Genomic DNA, 22,333 nt, shown 5'->3' with positions numbered 1-22,333 from the left:
GTAATTACTGGTGCAGTGATAATGACACCATAACAAAGGATAATATTTCCTCAGTTATTGAGATTATTTTTGGATATCTCTACTTGATTTATGGTTAAAATTTTGCATTAATCATTTAGATTAGATTAGATTAGATTAGATTAGATTAGATTAGATTAGATTAGATTAGATTAAACTTTATTGTCATCCTCAGAGTGCAACACAGAGATAACTAAATGCAGTTTAGCATGTAACCAGAAGTGCAAATAGTCATAATATCCAGAAAATATATAAATACATGTAAGTAGTGCAAGTGGCATGAGTTATAAACACTATAAACAGTATGAGGTAGGTGCAGGTAGTGCAAGTAATCTCTGTGAAACCATGAAAACACGTTCAACACGGTACATAAACAGGTGACGTGCAACAGGTAGGAGGTGGCAGTGCAGAAAAAGGAAAAAGTGTAAGTGAACAGATGAGGCATACAGTGTATATAACATATAAAGTGATGTGTGCAGTATTTGCAGTATGGGCGAGTTGTAATGTTCATCTTGTAGTTTCTTGCAGTGGAAGAGGGTGTGACAATGCCTATGGGGGGGGGGGTTGGAGGGGTACATGAGGTGGTAGAGGGGGTGTTAGTGTCAATGTCGGGGTTGGAGGGGGGCTGCTGGTGGACAGAGTTCAGCAGGGTAACAGCTCTGGGGAAGAAGCTGTTCCTGTGCCTGCTGATGCGGAACGGAGGGTCCTGAAGCTTCTACCAGATGGTACGGGGGCAAACAGTCCATGGTTGGGTACAGTGTATTTTTACTCTGTATCATCTTTTTAATCTGGATGATATGTATCGTAGTATTAAATTTTTATTGACTGCAAATGAGTTTTTGGTACTTAGTTGTGATGTTTTTTTGCAAACTTGGCTGGTTTTCAAACTTTAGATAAATGCATTACAGTTTACACATTTACAAGTCTTTGAAAGTCCTTCATTATCTCTGTTTTATGAATTTATTTTGCAGCAACAACTATAGACTTTATCCGTAGCTTAACCTAAAGCATCTATGGCTATAAATACCTATGCAACATTTAAAAAGGGACATTTATATCAGACAGAAGGAAGCATGTCTTGTAGTGTTGTTGGTTCTAGTGATTGTTCTCCTCTATCAAGATGAGATTGTTGTTGCTCGACCTTTGAATCTTGACTGAACTGTGCTTGTTATTCAATGCTCTGTTTGACATCAGGTTTCTCTTGAATAAATATGCTGGATCCCTTCAATAATCAATCTTTATCTTAATGTGACTACACTTAAATAAATAAATAAATGGCTATTTCTTTCTCGTTACATTTAATTTGTTTTAAAGTCATACTGTGGTTAAGATCTCTGAGGGGGGCCATCCCAGGTGACACACAAATCAGCCAGGACAGTTTAAAATGCTCTGCAGCGTAACAAAAGACTTGTTATCAGATGTCACGGAAAGATGTTTCTATATATGGCTGTGCCTTTGCACGCAACTACTGACATATTGACTGTCAGCATCATCACGCGTGGAGAGGACTGCGGGGAATGAGGATGACAGCGAACAGCGACTTTTAGAGAGAAAGCCCCCGCAGCTGCACACTGGTGCCGTGTGTGTGTGTTCAGACTTTGTTTAATACTCCAGCTGGGAGCAATCGCGGTTCATTGCTGTAGTGCAGGCGACACAGGACGAGTATTTTCTTGCATTTTTTTGTGATGAAGTGTAGAATTACATCGTAATTGTACTGCGGAGAGAAAACCGGTCGGAGGAGGTGAACGGGTTCGGGCCTCGGCTGGAAGAGCTGGTGTGACGTAGCCGTCCACCAACACACATACACCGGCTGCTACCGCTGCGCCTGCCAGGATCTCAATGTGGGGAAATGACCGCGAGTGACCTCAAACGAAACATTGTATTTTAGCGCCTGCTCGCATTGCTATTTTAGATTACATTAAAGGGAAAAAATACGTCTAATTTTAGCTTGATATTCTAGGGTAAAATAGGCGAAATTGCGGAAAAGGATACGCTCTTTAGCTTGTCGCGCGACTGTCCTACTAGCTTGCAGGCAGCGGGGCTAACATTAGCTAGCTTAGCTAAAGTAGCCGGGGTTTTCGTTGCTAGTGGGAGGGTTTTCACAGTCGTTTTTCTCCTGCAGATGCTAAGCTAGGCTAGGCTAGGCTAGGCTAGCTGCTCCCATGGATAAAGCCAAGTCAATGATAGACAAGAAAGGAGCGTCGGGACCCTTTCACATCAACAACGGGCAGACTCAGAGGGGCTTTCATGGCCACGTCGCGGTGGCCGCAAACGGCAGCTGTTGCAGCGGTAATGCATTCAGCTCGGGCTCCGGATCCAACAGCAGCACGTTTGAGACCATGCATCATCTGCACCGCGGAGACGACGAGGAGTGCAACGGATCCCCGGCCAAGAGGTGCAGGCTACGGAGGAGGACGGAGTCGGTGAGACGGAGCAGACCCCGTAAGTGTCAACCAGCTTGGGGGAAACCAAGTTTGAGAGCTACTATGTTTAACCTGTTCACAATGTGTCATATTATGCTTTTCCCCCCCAACGGTTGTCGCGGCGTTATGTAGGTTGTGTGACAGTTCATCGGTTGACTGCTAACCTCCGCGGTGCAACACCGATCAGCCGGGATTTACACAACCGTGCCGTGTTGCAGCAGCAATCACTGACAACCCGCGTGTACTCCCATCCCACTATGAACTGCTTTTATAGTGTCGTGGTTAATGCGTGTTTCATATCTCAAGAGTCCCTTCCTCTTTTTGATTAGATTAGGTGGTTAGCGTCTCTGGCAGATCTCTCCAATCTTCCAGCCTGCCGTCGTCAGGGAGACCCCCTCTTGTTTGTATGAACCCTCAGGTTGCATTTGGTGCACTGTGATTGGTCACTTTCCGCTGGTGAAAAAGCTCCTGATAAGTGGGCTTGGCTTGCCTCAGCCAATCAGCACACGACTCTTGTCTTCAGGAGGCAGAGGGAACAGCCGGAACCCCGCCCCCTTATTTATCGAGTAGTTCGGACGATGTGAGTAAAGATCATCCAGGAAAACTTTGCGGTTTTAGCGCAGAATGTATAAAAGTGTCGTTTTCTTCGCAGTGTGAAGTCAGACTGACTGAAGGCTCGTTAGCTTTCCTCCCACAAGCTTGTTAAATTTATTTTTTTCTTAATAAATATTTTTGCTTGTTTCTGGTGCACCTGTGAGCTGATATTTTGCCTCACTATGAAGCTTATAAGTGAAAAGAAACCTGGTAAGTGTAAGTTGTTGTTTTATTTTTTCTTTAAGTCTCACCTTAAAATCAGGCTGGGAAAACAAATCATTCAAATGCTTTCCCATGTTCATTTTCTTTGTAGATTAGTATTTCATTCAGATTGCTGCACATTGGAATCATAATAAAAAGTGTTAAAATGTTTAGAGTCATGCGGTTGCAGGTTTATGTTTGGCTGTTCATGACAGGCAATTTCAGTGTAAATTCACCTCATTGCTCTTTTTTGGGGTGATTGGGTCATAGCTCTGGGATTTGTTATGGCTGAGTGTGGCTGTCATGGTAAAAGTTGTTTTCAGTCTTGGAAATTTGTGCAGAGACCAGCTGCAAGTTTAGGGGCCTTGTTGGTAAGTAATTTAGTCAGCATTCCTTACATCTATCAGTAATTGTGTTAGGGAGAGGCAGAGAGAGAGGACAGAGACAGAGATGGGAGAGACAGAGGGGAAAAAGGGTGGAGACCTCACTTCTAGTTTCTGCTTCCAGGTAAAATTTTACCTGGAACCTGTGAGAAACCTTTATAATGCAGCATTAATAAGAAGCAGAGCTGGCCTATAGTTCAACATTACCTTTTACTGTCTCTCCATTATGATCTTGTAATAACGGTTGTTAAAACATGTTAAGTTTCTACCTAAATCTCTTAGATTCATGAGAGTGGACATGCAGTATTTCTGAAAATCATAGTTTCATCAGGAAAACTAAGAAATCATTTGACACAATGTGACGAGCATCACTTTCTCCTGTGACAACACGAATGTTTAAGTAAATGTAGTAATTTTGTGGGGATGTTGTATTTACTGCTGTACAGTATCAGCCATACTGTACAGCAGAGATGGGAAGTAACGACGTACAAGTAACGAAGTACACTTTTTTGGTATCTGTACTTTACTGAGTATTTATTTTTCTGAGTACTTTTTACTTTTATCCGTTACATTTTAACACAAGTATCTGTACTTTTTACCCCGTACATTTTCAAAACAGGCTCGTTACTTTTAATGCACGACAACGATTAAATAATTGAAATATTATTTAGACAAGAATAAAAACATCTCCGCAGGCTCACCCAATCGTATGAAACATTACCCACGGTTCCATACATCCCAGCTTGTGATTGGCTTGCTGTCCATGATCGTTCTTCAACAGAGACTACCACCACGGACATGGTTTTCTCTGCCCGCAGGCTGTTGGTAGTATGCTAGCACGCTAACTCACTTCAGTAACTTGAACGAGAGATTCGTTAATGTGGGGACTATGGAACCGAACCAGGCAGCAACATGTCCGACACAGAGGAGCAGGACAATGAAGTGGTAGCGGTAAACCCTGACGACTCCACGTCGGAGGACGAGCCAGATGGACGGGAACAGGCTACTGCCCAGAATTACCACCCATGGCCTTACTTGAAGGAAATGTTCACGTTTGTCGGCTCAAAAAAAATAGTATCTATATTAAAAATATAAACTTGATTTCAAGAGGTGGGTCTATTTTCCATGATACTTTACATCAGTTTGGAAACCAATCCTTGGCCAGTGGGTAGTTTTAACTAAGACGTGTGTTTGGAGTTTAACATTAAGACCTGAGGACCTGAATAAATGTTTGATCACATAAATGTCCTCTAAATCCTAACAGTCTTCTGAAAACAAAAAACAAAAAACTAGGTTTCTATATCAGCACAAACCCGTTTGAAGATATATTCAAAGATTTGCACAATTTCTTTTCTCCAAAAATGGCAGCTCTACAAGCTCATAGTGCTGCACTCGCTGCGCCATGAGCTTGTAGATCTGTTATTTATGAAAGTGTAATGGTATAAGTGTTTAAAATCTAAAGTGAGACAGATCAGGTCCTAACGGGTTAATAGCCTTCAAATTACCCATTAGATGATGTGAGGTTAAGAGGTTACAGTTGGCTTTACACAGAAACGACTGGTAAAAAAAATACTTTGTACTTTTACTCTAAAAGTACATTTCATAGCCTGTACTTTTTACTTTTTACTTGAGTAGTTATTTCAGTGAGTACTTTTACTTTTACCAAAGTCGTTTTTTTTCACAAGTAATTGTACTTTTACTGAGTACAGAATGTAAGTACTTTTCCCATCTCTGCTGTACAGCAGTAAGTGCATACAGTATCAGCCACAGCCAGAAGTACTTCACTGGTTCGAGGTGCAGTTATTCATTTATTATGCAGCTCCAACTGCAAGGGTTTTTGAATATTTATTGCATTTTTAAGGAGTCTCATCCTCAGGGTACTCCTTTTCTAATTTGGCTGAGTTTGTTCATACCCAGTATATACGTACACTCCAACAGGTTACACCTGTGTTTTTCTTGCTGTCCTCTTTTAACAGATGTTGACTTTATTAAATATGTTGACTGGCACACAAGCTCTGTGTTCCAGTAATGTCATTTCACATATGCTCTTGTTCAAGTACCATTTTCTCTGTTTTCTTGATTTATGGGTCCACAGATCTCACCCAGTAAAAGATTTGCAACCTGTCAAGTATCCCAGAAGATTAAATTCTGCAGTTTGCAGTGGAAATGCAGCCACTGTCACCTTAAGCAGTGGTTATCTCCTTTCACTCGAATATGAATGCTGAGTAGTTTTGCTATCAATGGTTTATTCTTCCAAGAATAAATATCCAACACAAGAAGATAAAACAGAATCAGCATGTACTCAAATGTACAAGAACTTCTCTTGGAAATAAAGACATGTTGTCAGGCCGTTAGACACATCAATGCAGATGTCCCACAGTGTGTACTCCACAGTCTGTTTCTGTGAGTGCACTGAAGTGTTGGGCTGTGAAGCTTTGGTGTCCGATTTGATTCAGGAGGACTCTCGATTAAAAACTGATCTTCGATTGAATGAATAGAAAAGGAGGCACTGTGTATGTGGCGTGATGCGGTCTGTGCTGAGATGTGGTGATGTTGCGTTGAACAGACAGCACAGATTCTCCGCTGTGGTTTGCTGTGATGCTCAGTAGCCTGAGAAAGAGAGGCCCTGCACTCGAATTGGCCCAGATTACATAATTAAGGGAACATTTCATCAGTAAACCTTGAAATGTCCAGTCAGAGCTCCTCTGCTTTATGGCTGAGTTATCCTTGGATGGAGGCCAGCCGTCCTGATAAACCCGGATAACCCTCTAAGCTTTTCCCCACCGAGGGCCGACCCTGGAATGTATTCCCCTCGGGGATGTGATTTTTCACTTTTGTCCTCAGATTTTTTCTACTCAGTATTTGAGGGGTGGTGTAGGATGGGGGTTGCTTTTGGGTAACACTGCCTGTAGTACCCCTTATTTACACCAGAAGCAACTCAACAGCAAATGTCATTGACTATCTCGTGGAACAGAATTGCATTTATTTTAACCAACAGGCTGATTCTCCAGCTCCATCACATGTTTGTTTTTAATTGAACATGCTGACTTTTCATTTAAAACCCCCAATGAGATTTTTCCACCTGTTTTCATACAAATATATTTTTACCAGACAATAAATACTTTTCATGGTCAACCCGCAAAAATGCAGAAATTGTATGAGGTCATTTGGGGAAATGTGCAGTGTGTCAGCGCAGAGCAAACAGTATGATTATAGTGAGAATGAAGATGTACCAGTAATTATAATAATCCGAGATTTGGTTGTAGACAAAGTCACACTGCATGTGCTGCTAAGGGTGTGGTGAATACTGGGCAGAATAGCTGGGTGGGTAATGAAATAGAGCTTTACAGCAACAATAACAGTGGAGGAAACTTTATTTTACTCCACCTTCTTCATATACAATATGCCTGTTTTTTGTGTCTGAACAGGTGTGATAGGCCACTGCTTGTGTGTCCATGTGTCAGTGAGACACATGGCTTTGAAGGAGGCGCATTGCACCATCACATCTGCTGTGTGGGGTCACCTTAAAATAAAAACAGAAAGCTCAGCACTATTGGTAGGCTATATTATTATCAGTATATAGTGTTTAGAGGGGTTGCACTAAGAGAGGCACTCACAGCAAAAATCCATTTAATGAAGAAGAAGCACAGCACAGAAGCTCAATTCAGACAGCTGCACTGTTTTACATACAGTGTTAGCAGCACTAATATGTTTCATTTGCAAGGCCAGCAGTTGTTTTTGCCAAAGCTTTTCAAAAAACCTAAATGTGAGGAATAATCAGGAAATACACAGCCTCTAATGTTTGGTCTCAAATTTGAGAAATTTTGTCTTCAGCAATATTGTTTTGACTGAATTTCACATTTTGTCACAGATAACAGCGTGTTTTGATGTAGGAAGACAGGAAAAAGGCCAACTTTACCTGGAATCTGTGGGGAGAGATTTCATAGTAATCAGTGTTGAGACTAGGCGTTGGTTGCTGATGCAAAGTGGTTTTTGGGGGGTGGGGCAGGAGGGGTACGTTTGAAAATGAAAATCGGGTCTACAGTCCAGTCCAGCTACTGAGAATCACAGAGAAGCTGAAACCCTGGGTGGTGTGTTAACGGTGGGTGTAAATGTAGTGAAAGAGTAACTCCCATAAAAAGATACAGGTTTGTCAGAGAGGCCACAGGTCAGTCAATGTTCGACCGCTGTCTGCAGAGGGACGGTGCACCGGCTGACAAGGGCTCACTAGGGCTTAGGTCATCGGGGTGGGGGGCAGGGGTGTAAATAGAGACGAGAGGAATTGTTCAATCTATGGCACACCTGAAAACCAACCGAAACTCCTCCTTTTTATCTGAAACTGTGCACAAGGCCGAGCTTCATGAAGGTAAAGCCTTTATTACCTGTCGTAGGTAAACCTAGTAGTGTTAGCAGCTGCTTCACTGAGGATAGTATGGGTGCTAATGTGTTTGTTACTGCAGCGTGGTAGAAGTAGTGGTTGCAGTGGCAGCAAAATATGTAGTCCATGAAGTATTTGTACCAAGAGCATGACTTGAAGACAAAAAAGTAGCATAGGGCTTTAACTTAATAGCAGTTAATATGCTGATTATTTTATTGATTAATCGTCTATAAAATGTCAGAAAACAGTTGAGAAATGTCCTAAAAGCCACACTGAAACTGAACTCTTGAAATTGGTTGTTTTATCCAAATGACAGGCCAAAACAGAAAGCCATTTTATTTAAAAGTGGCACAATTAGTCAATGAATCAGTTAGTGGGTCAATGGAGAACGAATCAGCAACTAGTTTGGTAATCAATCAGTGATTAATTCTCTCATTCATTTGCTGCTTACCCCTATTCTATATGACTGTAAACCAAACATCTTTGGATTTTGGACAGCTGGTTGGAAAAAACAGGCACCTTGGGCTTTAGGGAACCGTGATGTCCAGCAAATACTCACACAGGAGCCTGGAACAAGGGAATAATTGACATTTCTACTTGAAAACAAAGATTAACAGAAATAGTTGCTGGCTCATCGTCTGTCAGTTGTCTATTGCAGTAACTGTAATACCAACGGATGTTATTATAAAAGCAGCATCAGTGGAGATAGTGATAGCTATAGTACTGTGAGTAGCACTAGTTGTTGCATTGGGGTTGTCATAATAATCAGAATCAATATTTGTCAGTTAATGGAGAAATTAATGGATAATAATGACGAAGCAGTGAATCGGTGATAAGAATAACGCAGGACAAAACATCCTGCGGTGTTCTGCTCAGTAATGGGTGTGAATTATTGAAGCCACTGTATACACACCGTGTTCAGCTGCCCGCTGCTGTGTTTTCTTGTCTTATCACTCCATCATGCTCTGCAAGTGTTGTTCTTGGCCTTCCCAAGACTCTCTGTGAAACCTGAGATTAAAGGTCAAGCAATAGGAAATTCGCTAGAAACAGTTGCGGCCGATCACCTTTGAGGTCACGTCAGAAGTCTAAACAGTAAGCATGCTGGGTAAAAAAAATATATTTGTTATGCCCTTTAGACTGTGTAATTCAAGCCAGACTGTACACACACACACACACACACACACATACTGTAAATATCACGCGGGTAGTGCAAGGTAGAGGTGTGTTAGGGCAAAGACCTTTCACCTACATGGACACACATCGCTCCTCTTCCCCCCGGCCGTCACACTGAACTTTGGCTGTACGCAGTGTGCCTGTGATATATGTGTGTGTTTGTTTTAAATAGAAACCCTGGATAAGTGCGTACCTATGAGGACTTTAGGCCAGGAAAGGTGGAAATTCATTTAACGTTTAACAGTTGAGCAGCCTGTTTTTCAGCATTTACCCGGCTATGCTTTACTTCTCTGAGCAGCAGCACCTGACGGCCGCACGGGATTTAAACGCCTCACCTCGGTCAAGGAAATGTTCGAGGAACTGCTGAACAGCTGCGTCATTACAGTTCCTGGATGTTTGTAGAAGACGTAAGAGTAAATTTAGCCGCAGGGCTCCAGTGAGTGAATGACAGAGAGAATGTAGGCCAGGACATTGTATTCCCATGATGTCTTTTCAGCCAGCGCCACCATGTTTCTTTACATCACTGATAGCCAGGTCACAGGGAGGCAGTGACGTTTCCGCTGGCATCACGTATCAGCTTTGTTGGCAGTGTGATGTTTTTCCGCTGCACAAGGCAAATGATCATGGGAGGAAAGCAGTCAGTAAATAAGTCTGATGAAAAGGATGATGACCCACCGTTCAGATTCAGGCTCAGAAGGAAGAGCCGCTGTCGTTCTGCAGGACTCAGATACGCAGCTTCAAGTCGGCTGCTGTCGTTGCAATTCTGTAAAACTTGTTTCCAGTATTTTTACCTTTATCAGTACTCTTCCCCAATTAAAAAAAACCTCTTCCTCACACTCCAGCCATTTGATTGTTACATGGTCTTAAAAGGATGAGAGAAACCTCCTCACAGCCTGTTTGCCTGGAAACGAACGAGTTTACACTCGTTTGTTATCTGAAACCACAAGCACTCTTTGACGCTACGAGGAAACGTTCAGGCTGTAAATTAACGTGCTAAGCACATCTCCCCCGGGAGAACGTCCTTGTTCAGAAGGTTGAACGTTTTCAGCACATTTTGCAATGGACGCTTTGGTCCAACTCACCCAAAGCACTCACAGGAAGCATTTTGGTCCTCATGATTAGTTAATTTTGCATTATACAGACACATAATCGTATGATGGGAGAGGATTAACTTATTTTTGTTTTTTCGAGGTGCACTTTCCCACCGCTGGGGGCCTCATGGTGGCCTTTTTTTTGTTTTTTCCTCACATGATCTGTGTTAAATCCGTTGTAATGATGACTGTAAAGCGCAAGAAATGGGCCCACGTGACATAAATGTCATCGTCTGTCCATTTCCCCGCCGCCCACAGTTTGTGACAGTAAACACTGATCATCACGGAGACACACATGACTTTTTGATTGTCATTTTTAGCTCTTAAGCTGAAGCGTTCGTCCTCAGGGCTTTAAAAATTAGCTGCTTGTAAGGGTTGGGTTAAAGGTCAAAAGATTTCCACATAGATAGGAAACTATAGTCTTCAAGGAACATAAGGTTGTCATTACGCCTGTGCAACATCCTCTACCATGTTTATGTTCAGTGAGGTTTATTGTTGCATTGTGACATTTCAGTTTGTGCATCATGGTAAATATTGTAATGTTTTTGTGGTGCATTGCCCACAGTAAACACAATTTGAGGAATTTCCTCTATGACAACATCAAATTTGAAGAAGCGGAACAGAAAACATACAGTTTCTTGGCACATGAAAGGTTCAATTTTAGGTCAAGCATTAGCATTAATACAAAATACTGCCTCCTAGCAACTCAAAATATCAGTATACTTATTCCAGACAACAAACCCTGATTTGTGCTATTGTAATCTTGTCAAAACAGAGAAAGTTTGATGTTTTGTTTCACTCCGATCACGTCGTTTTGACTCGGCCTGCGGAGGCAGACACCGCCATGCATCTCTGACAGTGTTGCTTCTGCTTGCACTGATACTTCATTATATCAGAGGAGGAAATCATATTTTTGTTTGCAGCGTTTTGCTGTTCACCTTAGCCTTGCTGCTTGTTATGAAATATTACTCCAAGGGTGAAGCAGCTGACATCAATAAGAAATTCTGTTTGGGGAAACGAGTGCGTATTGCACAAGTTTTCCCTCATTAAATGCAATTTAATAAAACACAAAGAGAGAAAAAGAAAGATCCCTGTTGGTCCAGTTGTGAAGCAGCGAAAACAGTCCAGAGCAGTTTATCAGTCATGTGTTTGGCTGAGGGATCTCTGCAAAATCTATACTTCTAGGTTTATGTTTACGGACATCAGAGCAGGTTAGTAGGTGAGAGAGGACAGAAAAAAAAGTCAACCAAGCAGTAAAGCAGGCGATAGGTGACTTCTGCTGAAAGTAACCCAACACCAGGCGCTGCAGCAGGTGTAGAGGTATTTGTTGTAACAGCAGCAGCGGCTAACGGTGCTAGCAGTCATACAGTTTCAGAGTACAACACCACCGCAGACTGCGACACAATTTCAACAAAGGCTGAGCATAATGAGGTGATACTTCAGGCAGGGACAGCGTGTGACAGTTTTTATGTCTAAACCTTCGAGACAAGAGCAGCACAGTCAGCGTCACGTGAGTTTGAACTAAAAGACGAGATGCTGGCACGCGTTCACTGCGCTAACTCACTACAAACAGTGTCATATCAGCCACGATATGATTCATAATAAACACTAGATTGAGGATTGTTCAGGTTCAGCAGAGCGCTTTGCTGACACCACGAGAGGCTAATAAAGGCATAAAAAAACATGGTTCACCCCCGAACTGAAATCCCAAACTCGAATTTGATGGCTGTAATCTCAGAGTGAACATTGTCTCCATAATCCAGATAAAATCAGTGTGTTACGTAACAGCCTGTTGTGAAATGGTCACATCTCCTGATCGTCATGTCAGTGCCGTGGGTACATCCCAAAGCGAGGCTGCAGGGAGACACGTGGCTGTATTTTAACAGACAGACGATTGATTTACCAACGCCTCGTCTTATTACTGTGAAACTACACTTAGAGCTGGACGGCGACATGAGTTAGACATCTGACCAGATGTTCAGCGAAACAAAGTTCAGTCTAAAGTCCAGAATCTTCTGTAATAATTACAAAAAGTTAGTTGAGGTTGCGTGTGCTGAATATGGTTTGCAGTCTGTGGGTGGCACGGTGGGCTCGCCGTCATCACCTGCTAAACATTTAGATTCTTCTGCTGCCGCGTTCCACAACACAGAACATGTTTTAGTGAACGTGTCGTCTTGAGGAGTTTAGATGGATTGTCTGTATCGTGAAACGAATGAAGAACTTTAATGTTTCAGAGACTGAGCTCTGATTTGACCCTCAGTAACCTCAATGCCTCACCGTGACTGTCACCAGTCAAGAGCACACAGTCCTCAAACATTCACGTGTCAAAACAGATCTTTGGTATTTGGTGAACCGCTAACGCAAAGAGACATCAATCGATACAGGTGGCCTCTAAAAATAGCTTCTGCTAAGTAAAACACACCTGATGGGGGGGTTGGTTGGGTTTTCACTGATGTGATTTCACACCCTGAGATTTTATTTCACGTGTTTTTCAGCGATTTTGGAGGCAGTTTCTCACATTGAGTTTGGATCTCTCGTGTGTTTTTGTTGATCCACAGATCAACAACATCAAGTTGAGACTTTAAAAAACCCAGGCGACTGTTTCTCTACACGATCACGTTTTTATTACCACCATCCTGAAGTAGATGCGTTTATTTAGTCTTTCTTTTATTCTGGCAACACATTGCTCAGTTATATTATCATCAGGGCTGCAGCTAATGATTCTTTTCTCTATTGATTAATCTGCAGATCACATTCTTAATTAAAGGCAATAAAATAGAAAAAACCTACATCAAATATTCTCAGAGGTGAAGATGACATCTTCCAAAACTAAAAAATATTCATTTTACAACAATGTAAGACAGAGAAAAGCAGCAAATCATCACAGTAGAAGAGCAGCAACTAGAGGGTGAAAGTATTAATCGATTATTGAAATAGTTGCAGATTAATTATGTCGTCGTTTAATCAACTGAGCGTTTCAGCCGTAATCTTGCAAATAAAAGCCGACTGCGTTGAACTGGAGAGTAAAGGAAGGCTGATGTAGTTGTTTTCCGGTGCATTAAAAACCTCTTGCAGTATCAGTTCTCCTCCGTCCATGCCAGTAAATCTTAACTGAATTGAATTAAATTGATCGAGAGACAAGAAGTGAGCAAACGCGGGAGGAGGAGCTGGAGACAGACGGATGGGACAGAGTGATGGAGACGGTGCAGGCAGAGACGTGGAGATGGAAGGAGGCGGAGAAAGAAAGGTGGACGAGAGCGTGGCTGAGAGGTGGAGAGGAAAAGCTAAGCGAAGAGAAAACAGGAGTGCGTGAGAGATGGAGAGACGAGGAGACGATGGGGGGGTCTGTTTCCATGGCGACACTGGCTCTTGTTGAGCTGTGGTGGTTTGTTTTTCCCCCCCAGCCGGTTGAGCAGGAAGATTTTTTTTTTGTACTGAACTCAATGTTCTTCCCAACCGACTATCCGACCTGACTGTTTCCTCTCCAGCCTCTCTGTGCTGAGTTATCTGTCGACGCCACCTTCAGACACGTGAAGGACGCCGGGTTGGACCCATTCGCATCAGACGGGTGTCACAGTTTGATCTCTGGCTGTCATTGACGGCAGGAAATCATCACATTTGACGGGCTGGAAACTGCAAATGCTGGGCTTTTTTTTGGTGAATAATGACTGATCGGTTGTTCAAATAGTCGCTGTCAGTTTTCAGTTAATGGGCTCGTTGTTTGAGCTCTATCCCCGTCTGCAGCGTCGCTCCATACGCTTCACCGCTGAGGTGAGGTGTCTGCTGCTCCCCTGACCGAAGCAAAACGTCTGAAACATCTGTTTTTTGCAGCTCAAAAATGAGCTCTAATGGCATCAGTCACATCCTGTTTTTTGTCACTTTGTTCTGTGTTTAAAGCTCCAGACGTTAACCACAGTTTTCTCTTCCTCCCCCGCAGCCTTCCCCTGGTTTGGTATGGACATCGGAGGAACCTTGGTCAAGTTAGTGTACTTTGAGCCGGTCGACATAACTGCAGAGGAAGAACAAGAGGAAGTGGAAAACCTCAAGTCCATCCGCCGCTACCTCACCTCAAACGTGGCCTATGGTACGCCTACCCACACACACACACACACACACACACACATACACACACACACACACACACTCAAGGCCACATCTTTTAACGTGTGTGTATTGAAGGCAGGAAAATTCAGGTCAAGGACACTTAAGAAGAAGATACCAGGACAGATTCTATACTGTGTCGCTCATGTATTGCGTAAGGTTGAGGTGATTCGTTCTCGACTGCAGCTTCATTTGTTACGACAAAGAAAGTTCATCGTACATCGGGTCGGAGTCCTTCATTGTAAAAGTCGTGGTTCACTCACTCAGGTAAAACAGGCGTCCGTGACGTCCACCTGGAGCTGAGGAACCTGACCATGTGTGGCAGGACGGGGAACCTGCACTTCATCCGCTTCCCGACGCAGGCCATGCCCCGTTTCATCCAGATGGGCCACGACAAGAACTTCTCCAGCCTGCACACGACACTCTGCGCCACCGGAGGCGGCGCGTACAAGTTCGAGAACGACTTCAGAACGGTGAGCAAACAGAAATGTGTGATTAGCATTAAAATGTCTCTCTCACTGAGAACTCTTGGTTACTGGTAGAGCTGCAGCAATTAGTCGATTAATCCATTAGTTGATCAATAAGTGGTAAAAAAGGAGGACGAGTGCTGCTTTTTCACTTTCCTCACCCAGATTTACCCTGACAGTCCGGGGCATTGAACCTTCCTCACTAGGCCATGTAAACAGTCATATTTACAGTATACAGGATTGAAGTTCGTACCCATTAACATCTGATTGGAGCAGAGCATTTCTGTCTGCCTCCATGTCTTCGCAGCCATCCATACATGTCTTGAGCATTTCTTCATGTTGGTGCATTTGATATCTCAGTGCCTGTTACCTGAGTTCATTGACCCTTTCTGCAGTGCAGCAGGATCAATGAGCTCTCTCTGGGCACTGCAGCATAAGCTGAGCTGGACCGAAACCCTGCGCACACTCGACTCTTAAAACGCTTTGAACACCAGAAAACTGACAAAACGATGCCTCCAAGGAATGAAATAATCTCTTACTTTAAGTCATCTTGAACCATTAAAACCCCTTTGATGGTGTTCAGCAGCTGAAACAGTGTCCTGTCAGGACTTCAACCCTCCTCCGTTTGTGCTGCAGATGGCCGACCTGGAGCTGCTGAAGCTCGACGAGCTGGACTGCCTGATCCGCGGCCTGCTGTACGTCGACCGGGTGGGCTTCAATGGACACCCGGAGTGCTACTACTTCCAGAATCCATCAGACACCCAGAGCTGCGTGAAGAAGCCCTGCACCCTGGACAACCCCTTCCCCATGCTGCTGGTCAACATCGGCTCCGGGGTTTCCATACTGGCCGTGTACTCAGAGAACAACTACAAACGGGTGACTGGGACCAGGTGATGTTTGTATTCTCATCCTAAAACAGTTCGTACGAGTGATTCAAGTCAGTATTTAAGCTCCGGTGAATTCAGATCAAGGTGTGTGGAGCCTTTTCACATGTCTTCCACAATGCAGTCAGTAGACGACAATGGAAGACTGTTTTCTTACACTAAATCAGTGAGTTTTGAACTTGAAGTTGCTTCGCATGAATGAATCTATGCAAAAGGTAAAGGTGACTGAATACTTCTTATGGCTTGAGGCGATCCGCCCGATAGCTTCGAGTCAGCCACTTGAATTCCAGCATTCTTTATCTGTGATCACCTTGTGTACCTTAGTACTTGCGTAACAGTAGGACCAGATTGTGATCAGATAGCGAACTGTTGAAAACACGGGCGAGAGTTATTTAACATTTACATTTTATATGTTGTTCGACAGCTGAACAAACCTCAGGATCTGACACGAGTTCACATATTAACCACACTTCAGTCAGCGTGTGCGTGTGTGTGTTTGTGCATACGTGGGTGTGTCTAAGGTTTCCATTTCAATCTGTCGCACGGCTCCACGAAGAGGAAAACGTGCACAAACCAAGCTAAGATGGTGTGGGTGAGAGTAGTGAGGTGAAGCCCAGGTGTTGTCTGTTTCTAATCTTTTCTTCATATTAATAATAAGACGGCGTGACAGAGCAAAAGCCGAGCAGAGCGACAAGAAACGGCAAAACATCACGACAGTTTAACGGCAAAACAAACACCATTTCATCACACGGCCACGCAAGCAACACAAAGGAACGACGTAGTGACCGCAGCCATCAGTCGTCCTGTTTATTCCCCCTCGGTATCTTGCGTTATCTTTATGGTTCTGTTACATAATCATTCAACCTCTGTGTATTCTTGCTTCTTCTAGTCTAATCATAACTGATATTAATACTGAGCAGGGGGAGGTGATTTTTATTATTTCAAAACATCCCTCCTCTGCTCACGTGTCGAGTTCCATCTGTTTCTTCTCCCTCACCCGTTCACCCAGATCTTCTTGTATATTTGCATTTCATTTTACAGTTGAAGCCTCACAGGTGACGTTTTTATTGGTGGCTGCTTATAAAACTCGTTATACAGGAATTCAAACTTTTGCAGAGGTCAGAGGTTTGATTTCAGAGGACACACGCAGATCTTTCCCCATGTTTTCCCTTCTTCGCCATCTACTCTTCCTCTTACGTTCTCTGTGTCCCCTTTCACCTCTTTATTATTGTCTTCCTCACACTCTCTCTCCGACGTCTTCCTCTTTCAGTCTGGGAGGTGGTACATTTCTGGGCCTTTGCTGTCTGCTGACGGGCTGCGAGACGTTCGAGGAGGCGTTGGAAATGGCCAGCAAGGGCGACTCCACCAACGTGGACAAACTGGTGAAAGATATCTACGGAGGAGACTACGAGCGCTTCGGCCTGCAGGGCTCCGCTGTGGCATCCAGGTGAGCGCGATGAAGGCTGAAGGTCCACAATGTCGCCACAAAATTCTTCAGTGAATTAGGGCTGCCTCCTAAACATTGATGACTCGAATAACAAACTCGTGGCACAAAATTACCAAACTACAAAACAGTAACTGTGTTGTAAATAGAGCACACTGATGGAGACAGAGAGCAGAGCGACTCTTTCAGTCACTGCTTGGTGCTTCGGTGCCCTAAGTCGAATTTCACTTCCTGCACCTGATGTGGTCCGGAGGACTTCAGCTGACAAGGAGCCAATCAGGAGAGACGCTCGGTGGATTTCATCTCTGATGCACATTTTTTATTTGTCCAGCTGCATCAGGGATGATGATCAGAAACACTAAAATGAATGAACTCTGAATGAACAGCTGATTGATAACGGTGCGCGCACACACTGACTCACTGGCACACTCAGACGTTCACTCACTAATCTGGGTTTAGCATTTACTACAGTAAACCTGTGTTCAAAGGTCGATCCATAAAGTAGGTGAAAAACAGATTTTATCACAGTTATAATCACTGTTCTTGTTTTGGTGGCCCTTCGCTGAAAAACACACACGTGTTGACAAACAGCCCTTGTTTACTGTTGTTCTGAAGGTTGTTGTGACATGTGGAGGCGCTCCTGTCCTGTGCCTGTTTGGTTTGTCGAGAGTTCGTCCAACTGGAGTAATGCACGTGAGGGAAGTGTGTCCTTGTGGTCATGTTGACGTGTGTGTGTGTGTTTGATTTGGTCTGTTTTTTACAGCTTTGGTCACATGATGAGCAAAGAGAAGCGAGACAGCATCAGTAAGGAAGACCTGGCCAGAGCCACGCTGGTCACCATCACTAATAACATAGGATCCATAGCGCGGATGTGTGCTGTTAACGAGGTACACACACACACACACACACACAGGTCATCCAACACACTATCCAACATATCTGTCACAACAGGCATGTGCTTTATGTAATACTTGCACACAAACACATGAACGATTATAGTTCCGGTAGCTTATGTTGGTGTTGAAATACTCATAAACACACACGTATGCGCCGACCCGCCGTCCAGGGTCTGCAGCTTTTCCAACCACTCAGCATGACTAACAACATGAAGTCATGCTCATGAAACACACACGCACAAATGCACCTGCAAACACACACACACAATTTCTGTGTGTGCTTTATTTCTACGCGGGTTCGTTATTGGTTTATTGTCTGAGAGTAATCTGAGAGATTAGAGGAGGAAGTTAGCCTCGATCAGGCCTGTCAGGACGGACAGGCTGATTACATAAGAGCTGTGTTGCTGCACAGTTTTAAGTTTAAACGTTTAAAATACACTGATTTTGTCCCAGCCCCTCAAAAATCCTTAATTTTCCTCCCAGCTCAATGTTGCTGATGTTTTGAAGCTCAGCCAGTTTCAAATAAACAACTGTGAACGTCCGGGCAAGTTTTGGGATTGTGGGTGCAAATCGTCACCACAGTAAGATCAGCCAATGTCTCACAGAGACATAACAAACAGCTAAAAATAGTACAGTCTAATTGAATAACAGTTTCATGACTGATGTAGGTGGTAAATCGTACGTGATAAATAGTAATATGAAAGAAAAACGGAGCTAAAGCTGGATTTGACGGTGTTTCAGCCAATCTGAGACTTGTTGTTTTGTGGAGTGAGGGATCAGCCTGGAGTCTTTCTGTGTGCTGTCAGCTTCTTTACAGTGTTGCCTTGTGGCATGGCGATCAAGCAGCATTGTACAGGGCTATCACTGCACACAGAGCTGCAGCGAGGGCGTGGCGGCGTCCACCAGCCACAGGAGCTGAGGGCTGATGTTTATGGAAGGAATTCACCAGTTTTGATTTTAGTTATCGTTAATGTTGATGTGAGACCTGCTCTAAGGCCTTTAAACCGCCATCCAGTCAGAGGTAGATTGCCCAATAATTGGATATCAATAAGCCCCATAGTTTCCCATCATATAGGCCTATCAGAGCACTGGTCTAGCTTTAACACTAACCACACACGTGTAAACACACAAGTGCACATGTTGTTCTAAGTGCACAGCCTTGATTATCGAATTGCATAATTCAGTTTACAGCATGAAGATAACGTCTGTCACAAACGATCTCTGCTCACAGCAGAAAACATGTTTATGATTCCGGTCGTGGTGGTTTATCCATTCACAATCCCACAAAATCCACCAACCGCTGTGGTTGTTTCTTGCCATTTTTGACAAGAAAAAGGCTGTCTACACTGTCACTGTCTACATCCTGCACGCCTTCAGTATATTTAAGCAAATGATGTATTTCCATGATACAAGAAACGTTTTCGCAGCATTTAGCAGTTTTGGGAGCTTTGAAAGCTTTTCAGTTTGGGTATAAAACTGAATGTAATCCACATTTAGTTGGTGTCGGATTTGCTGCTGTGACTGAGGTGACCCACCGTTAAATAGACCGTGAGGCCTGTTTCTAAACGATGCACTTGAAGCTGTTCAGCTTATTTGAGGAAGTCGTTGTACTTGTGTGATTCTTGTAGTGTTTGTTTTGGCCCACATGGCTGAATGTACTTATTATAAGTCACTTTGGATGAAAGGAGTCGGCTAAATAAATGTAACCTCTTCACCAGCTCTCCAGCACCACCTTGTGGTTTGGAACAGATGTTGCATTTTTCGCTACAGCTGCTGATCTGTTTCACATAAAATATGAGTTCATCCGTGAAGTTAATTTATACATGTGTGTTTAAGTAATTATTTTTATTTATTAATGTGCTCTTGGACAAGTTAAAACATCCCCAAAAAGTTGTACAAAGACACATTTTTAATGTCTGTTTCACAGACGGAGCAGTGAGCACCATCCTCTGGTGTGATGGGTGGAGTCTAAATGCTGTTTTTGGCTTTTCTTCATGAACGTTGCGCTCCAGCCTTTCATATTTTCAAATGAGGGTTTATGCTGTATTTGGCTTAGTTGTCATGCACATAGTTGGGCTTGATTCCTCTTAATTTGCCTTTTGTCTCTCTTCATATCAGAAAATCGAGCGTGTGGTGTTTGTTGGGAACTTCCTTCGTATCAACACGGTGTCCACAAAACTGCTAGCCTATGCCATGGACTTCTGGTCTAAAGGACAACTAAGAGCCCTCTTCCTGGAACACGAGGTGAGCGTTCGACCAGTAAACTCCAAGCTGTGGCCCTGCGGTCAGGCCTGTGGGAGCACTCACACCTCCTGTTTCTAAAGCTTGAGCTTAATGCTGGACTACATGCACATGTGTAAAAAGTGTGTGTGTGTGTGTGTGTGTGTGTGTGTGTGTGTGTGTGTGTGTGTGTGTGTGTGTGTGTGTGTGTGTGTGTGTGTGTGTGTGTTGCACCAGGGTTACTTTGGAGCTGTGGGGGCGCTGATGGAGCTACTCAAGACTACAGAGGACCCGTGAGGGAAATCAAACCGTGACATCATCGACCCCTCGACAAGACGATGTCATCCACCCCCGAACGCTGTGATGTCATCAACTCTCGATGCTGTGACGTCATCACCCTTTGACGCTGCTGACAGGTCTCATCCACAGAGGCCGCTAAAGGAACACAAAGAGAGAGACACAGAAACTGAGAAAAGCCATTTTAATAATTTAACTCTTGTAAATAGCGATAACCTCTAACATTCATCTCCTAAATTCCCCAAACAGAGTCCCCCTATCATAGAGGTTTTAATATTGTGATCTTTAATTTATGGTTTCCTGTAATCACCTCTGTTGATTCCTGTGATCAGTGCTGTGTCAGGGTGTGCAGAGGATTTTAGTGTTTTTTGTTACTGTGTGTGTTTGTGTGAATAGCTACTGTAGCATTACGTCCTGGAGGCTGCGGCGCTCCAGGCGACTCTTTGTGCAACAGTCCTCAGAGAGGACATCTGCACAGAAAAGCTCAAGAAAACTCCTTTTCTCCAACCACAGTGAGATCATTCGAGCACCAGCGCCTCCTCCCTTCATCTGTCAGGGTGCAGACGCGCCGGTGTCACCCAGCTCCAACTGCGGCTGGACAGCAGTTGGAGCTGAGGTTTGGGAGGCATTTTGTCGCCTCGTTGTTGCACAAACAGTTGCCCACCACGCTCCAGTCTTCTGAGGAGTGCACTGAAGCCAAATCCTGTCGAGATTCGTACGACACCTGCCTCCTTCAGCTCAGACGGGAAGCAGAAAAACGGTCTTTAATTTTCTCTGTTGCTCCACGGCAACACGGCCTTTTGTTTGTCTCTCCTCCGTCTGCCTACGCGTAAACAACATTAACAACACCATATTGCCAAGCATGCTGTGTTTAGTGAGTTTAGTGTTAGATGATGGGACCAAGACATTGTCTTCCAAGAATTAGCGCTGCCGCTACAGTCCAGTCTGGCTCTGCGACCTGTGTTTGTGGTCTGTGAGCTGCTCCAGCATCTCTGTGGGGAGTCTTTGTCTCTTTTTCTCCTGTCCTTCCCTGCCCGTCCGTGTCTAGCTCAAGGACACTTCAGCCGGGCGGAGGCCTGTTTCTTCACCCTCTAGTTCCTCCGCCGCCCCGCTGCCTTGTGTGGATGTTGTGTGATATCACGAGGCGTTCAGGCTGAGCTAATGCAGACTGAGATTGAACTTGCTCCATTTGAATGCGGGCAGAGAAAACATGGACCAAGAGCGTAAAATACACTAATGCAAATTTGCTCGCGGCAGAGTCAGTTCTGCAGATTCGACTGTTTTTACTGTCTAATGGTGCAGTTACTGTGCACAACATTTGGCCATTTGTTCTGCTGCTGGGTAGGTGAAGCTTTATCCCCCCACAGCGAGTAAAAACAGTCCAACATCCCCAACTACAACCCCAATGATTACTTTTTATTACTTTTCAGATAATGTTGGGCTTTATTTCAGCCAACCATGAAACCTGCGGTATGGAACATGCCGGGCCCAGAACTGATCAGTCAGCCACACTTATGCAAAGCGAGTTGTGACACAAGCACAAACAGCCTCAGACGTAGTTTGCATGCCTCCGTCTGTCTTCTCGGATGGAAAACCCTCTTACTTGCCTGAATTGCCTGTAATTCTCTGTCTTACTGCCACTTTTTAAAGGATTCTTACCTGGTCTGCAATAATTTGGGGAAGTTGGAATTGTAAATTACATGCACACCTCATCCTAAAGGCAAGGTTTGCTTGTAATGTATTATGCATGAAGAGGCTTCGTC

At 43.8% G+C, this 22,333-nt stretch overlaps 1 protein-coding gene across 2 annotated transcripts; it reads left to right on the top strand.

Annotated features, from left to right (window-relative positions):
• Window positions 1-1,859: 1,859 nt before the first annotated feature.
• pank1a (pantothenate kinase 1a) lies at window positions 1,860-20,744 on the top strand. 2 transcript variants are annotated; one of them, XM_070978350.1, is made up of 8 exons: window positions 1,860-2,460; window positions 14,199-14,345; window positions 14,630-14,835; window positions 15,466-15,719; window positions 16,984-17,160; window positions 17,921-18,044; window positions 20,172-20,297; window positions 20,511-20,744. In XM_070978350.1, exons 1-8 carry the CDS (start codon window positions 2,181-2,183, stop codon window positions 20,568-20,570), a joined length of 1,374 nt encoding a protein of 457 aa, XP_070834451.1. In that variant the 5' UTR covers window positions 1,860-2,180; the 3' UTR covers window positions 20,571-20,744. The 2 variants fall into 2 exon arrangements, with proteins under 2 accessions (XP_070834451.1, XP_070834452.1); XM_070978351.1 differs by lacking the exon at window positions 1,860-2,460 and adding an exon at window positions 3,139-3,245 and having other exon boundaries at window positions 20,511-20,709.
• The last annotated feature ends 1,589 nt before the right edge of the window (window positions 20,745-22,333 follow it).

This window comes from Chaetodon trifascialis, chromosome 13 (assembly GCF_039877785.1).
Source record: "Chaetodon trifascialis isolate fChaTrf1 chromosome 13, fChaTrf1.hap1, whole genome shotgun sequence".
NCBI classification, from domain to species: Eukaryota; Metazoa; Chordata; class Actinopteri; order Chaetodontiformes; family Chaetodontidae; genus Chaetodon; species Chaetodon trifascialis.
This window is presented reverse-complemented; position numbering and strand designations above follow the sequence as displayed.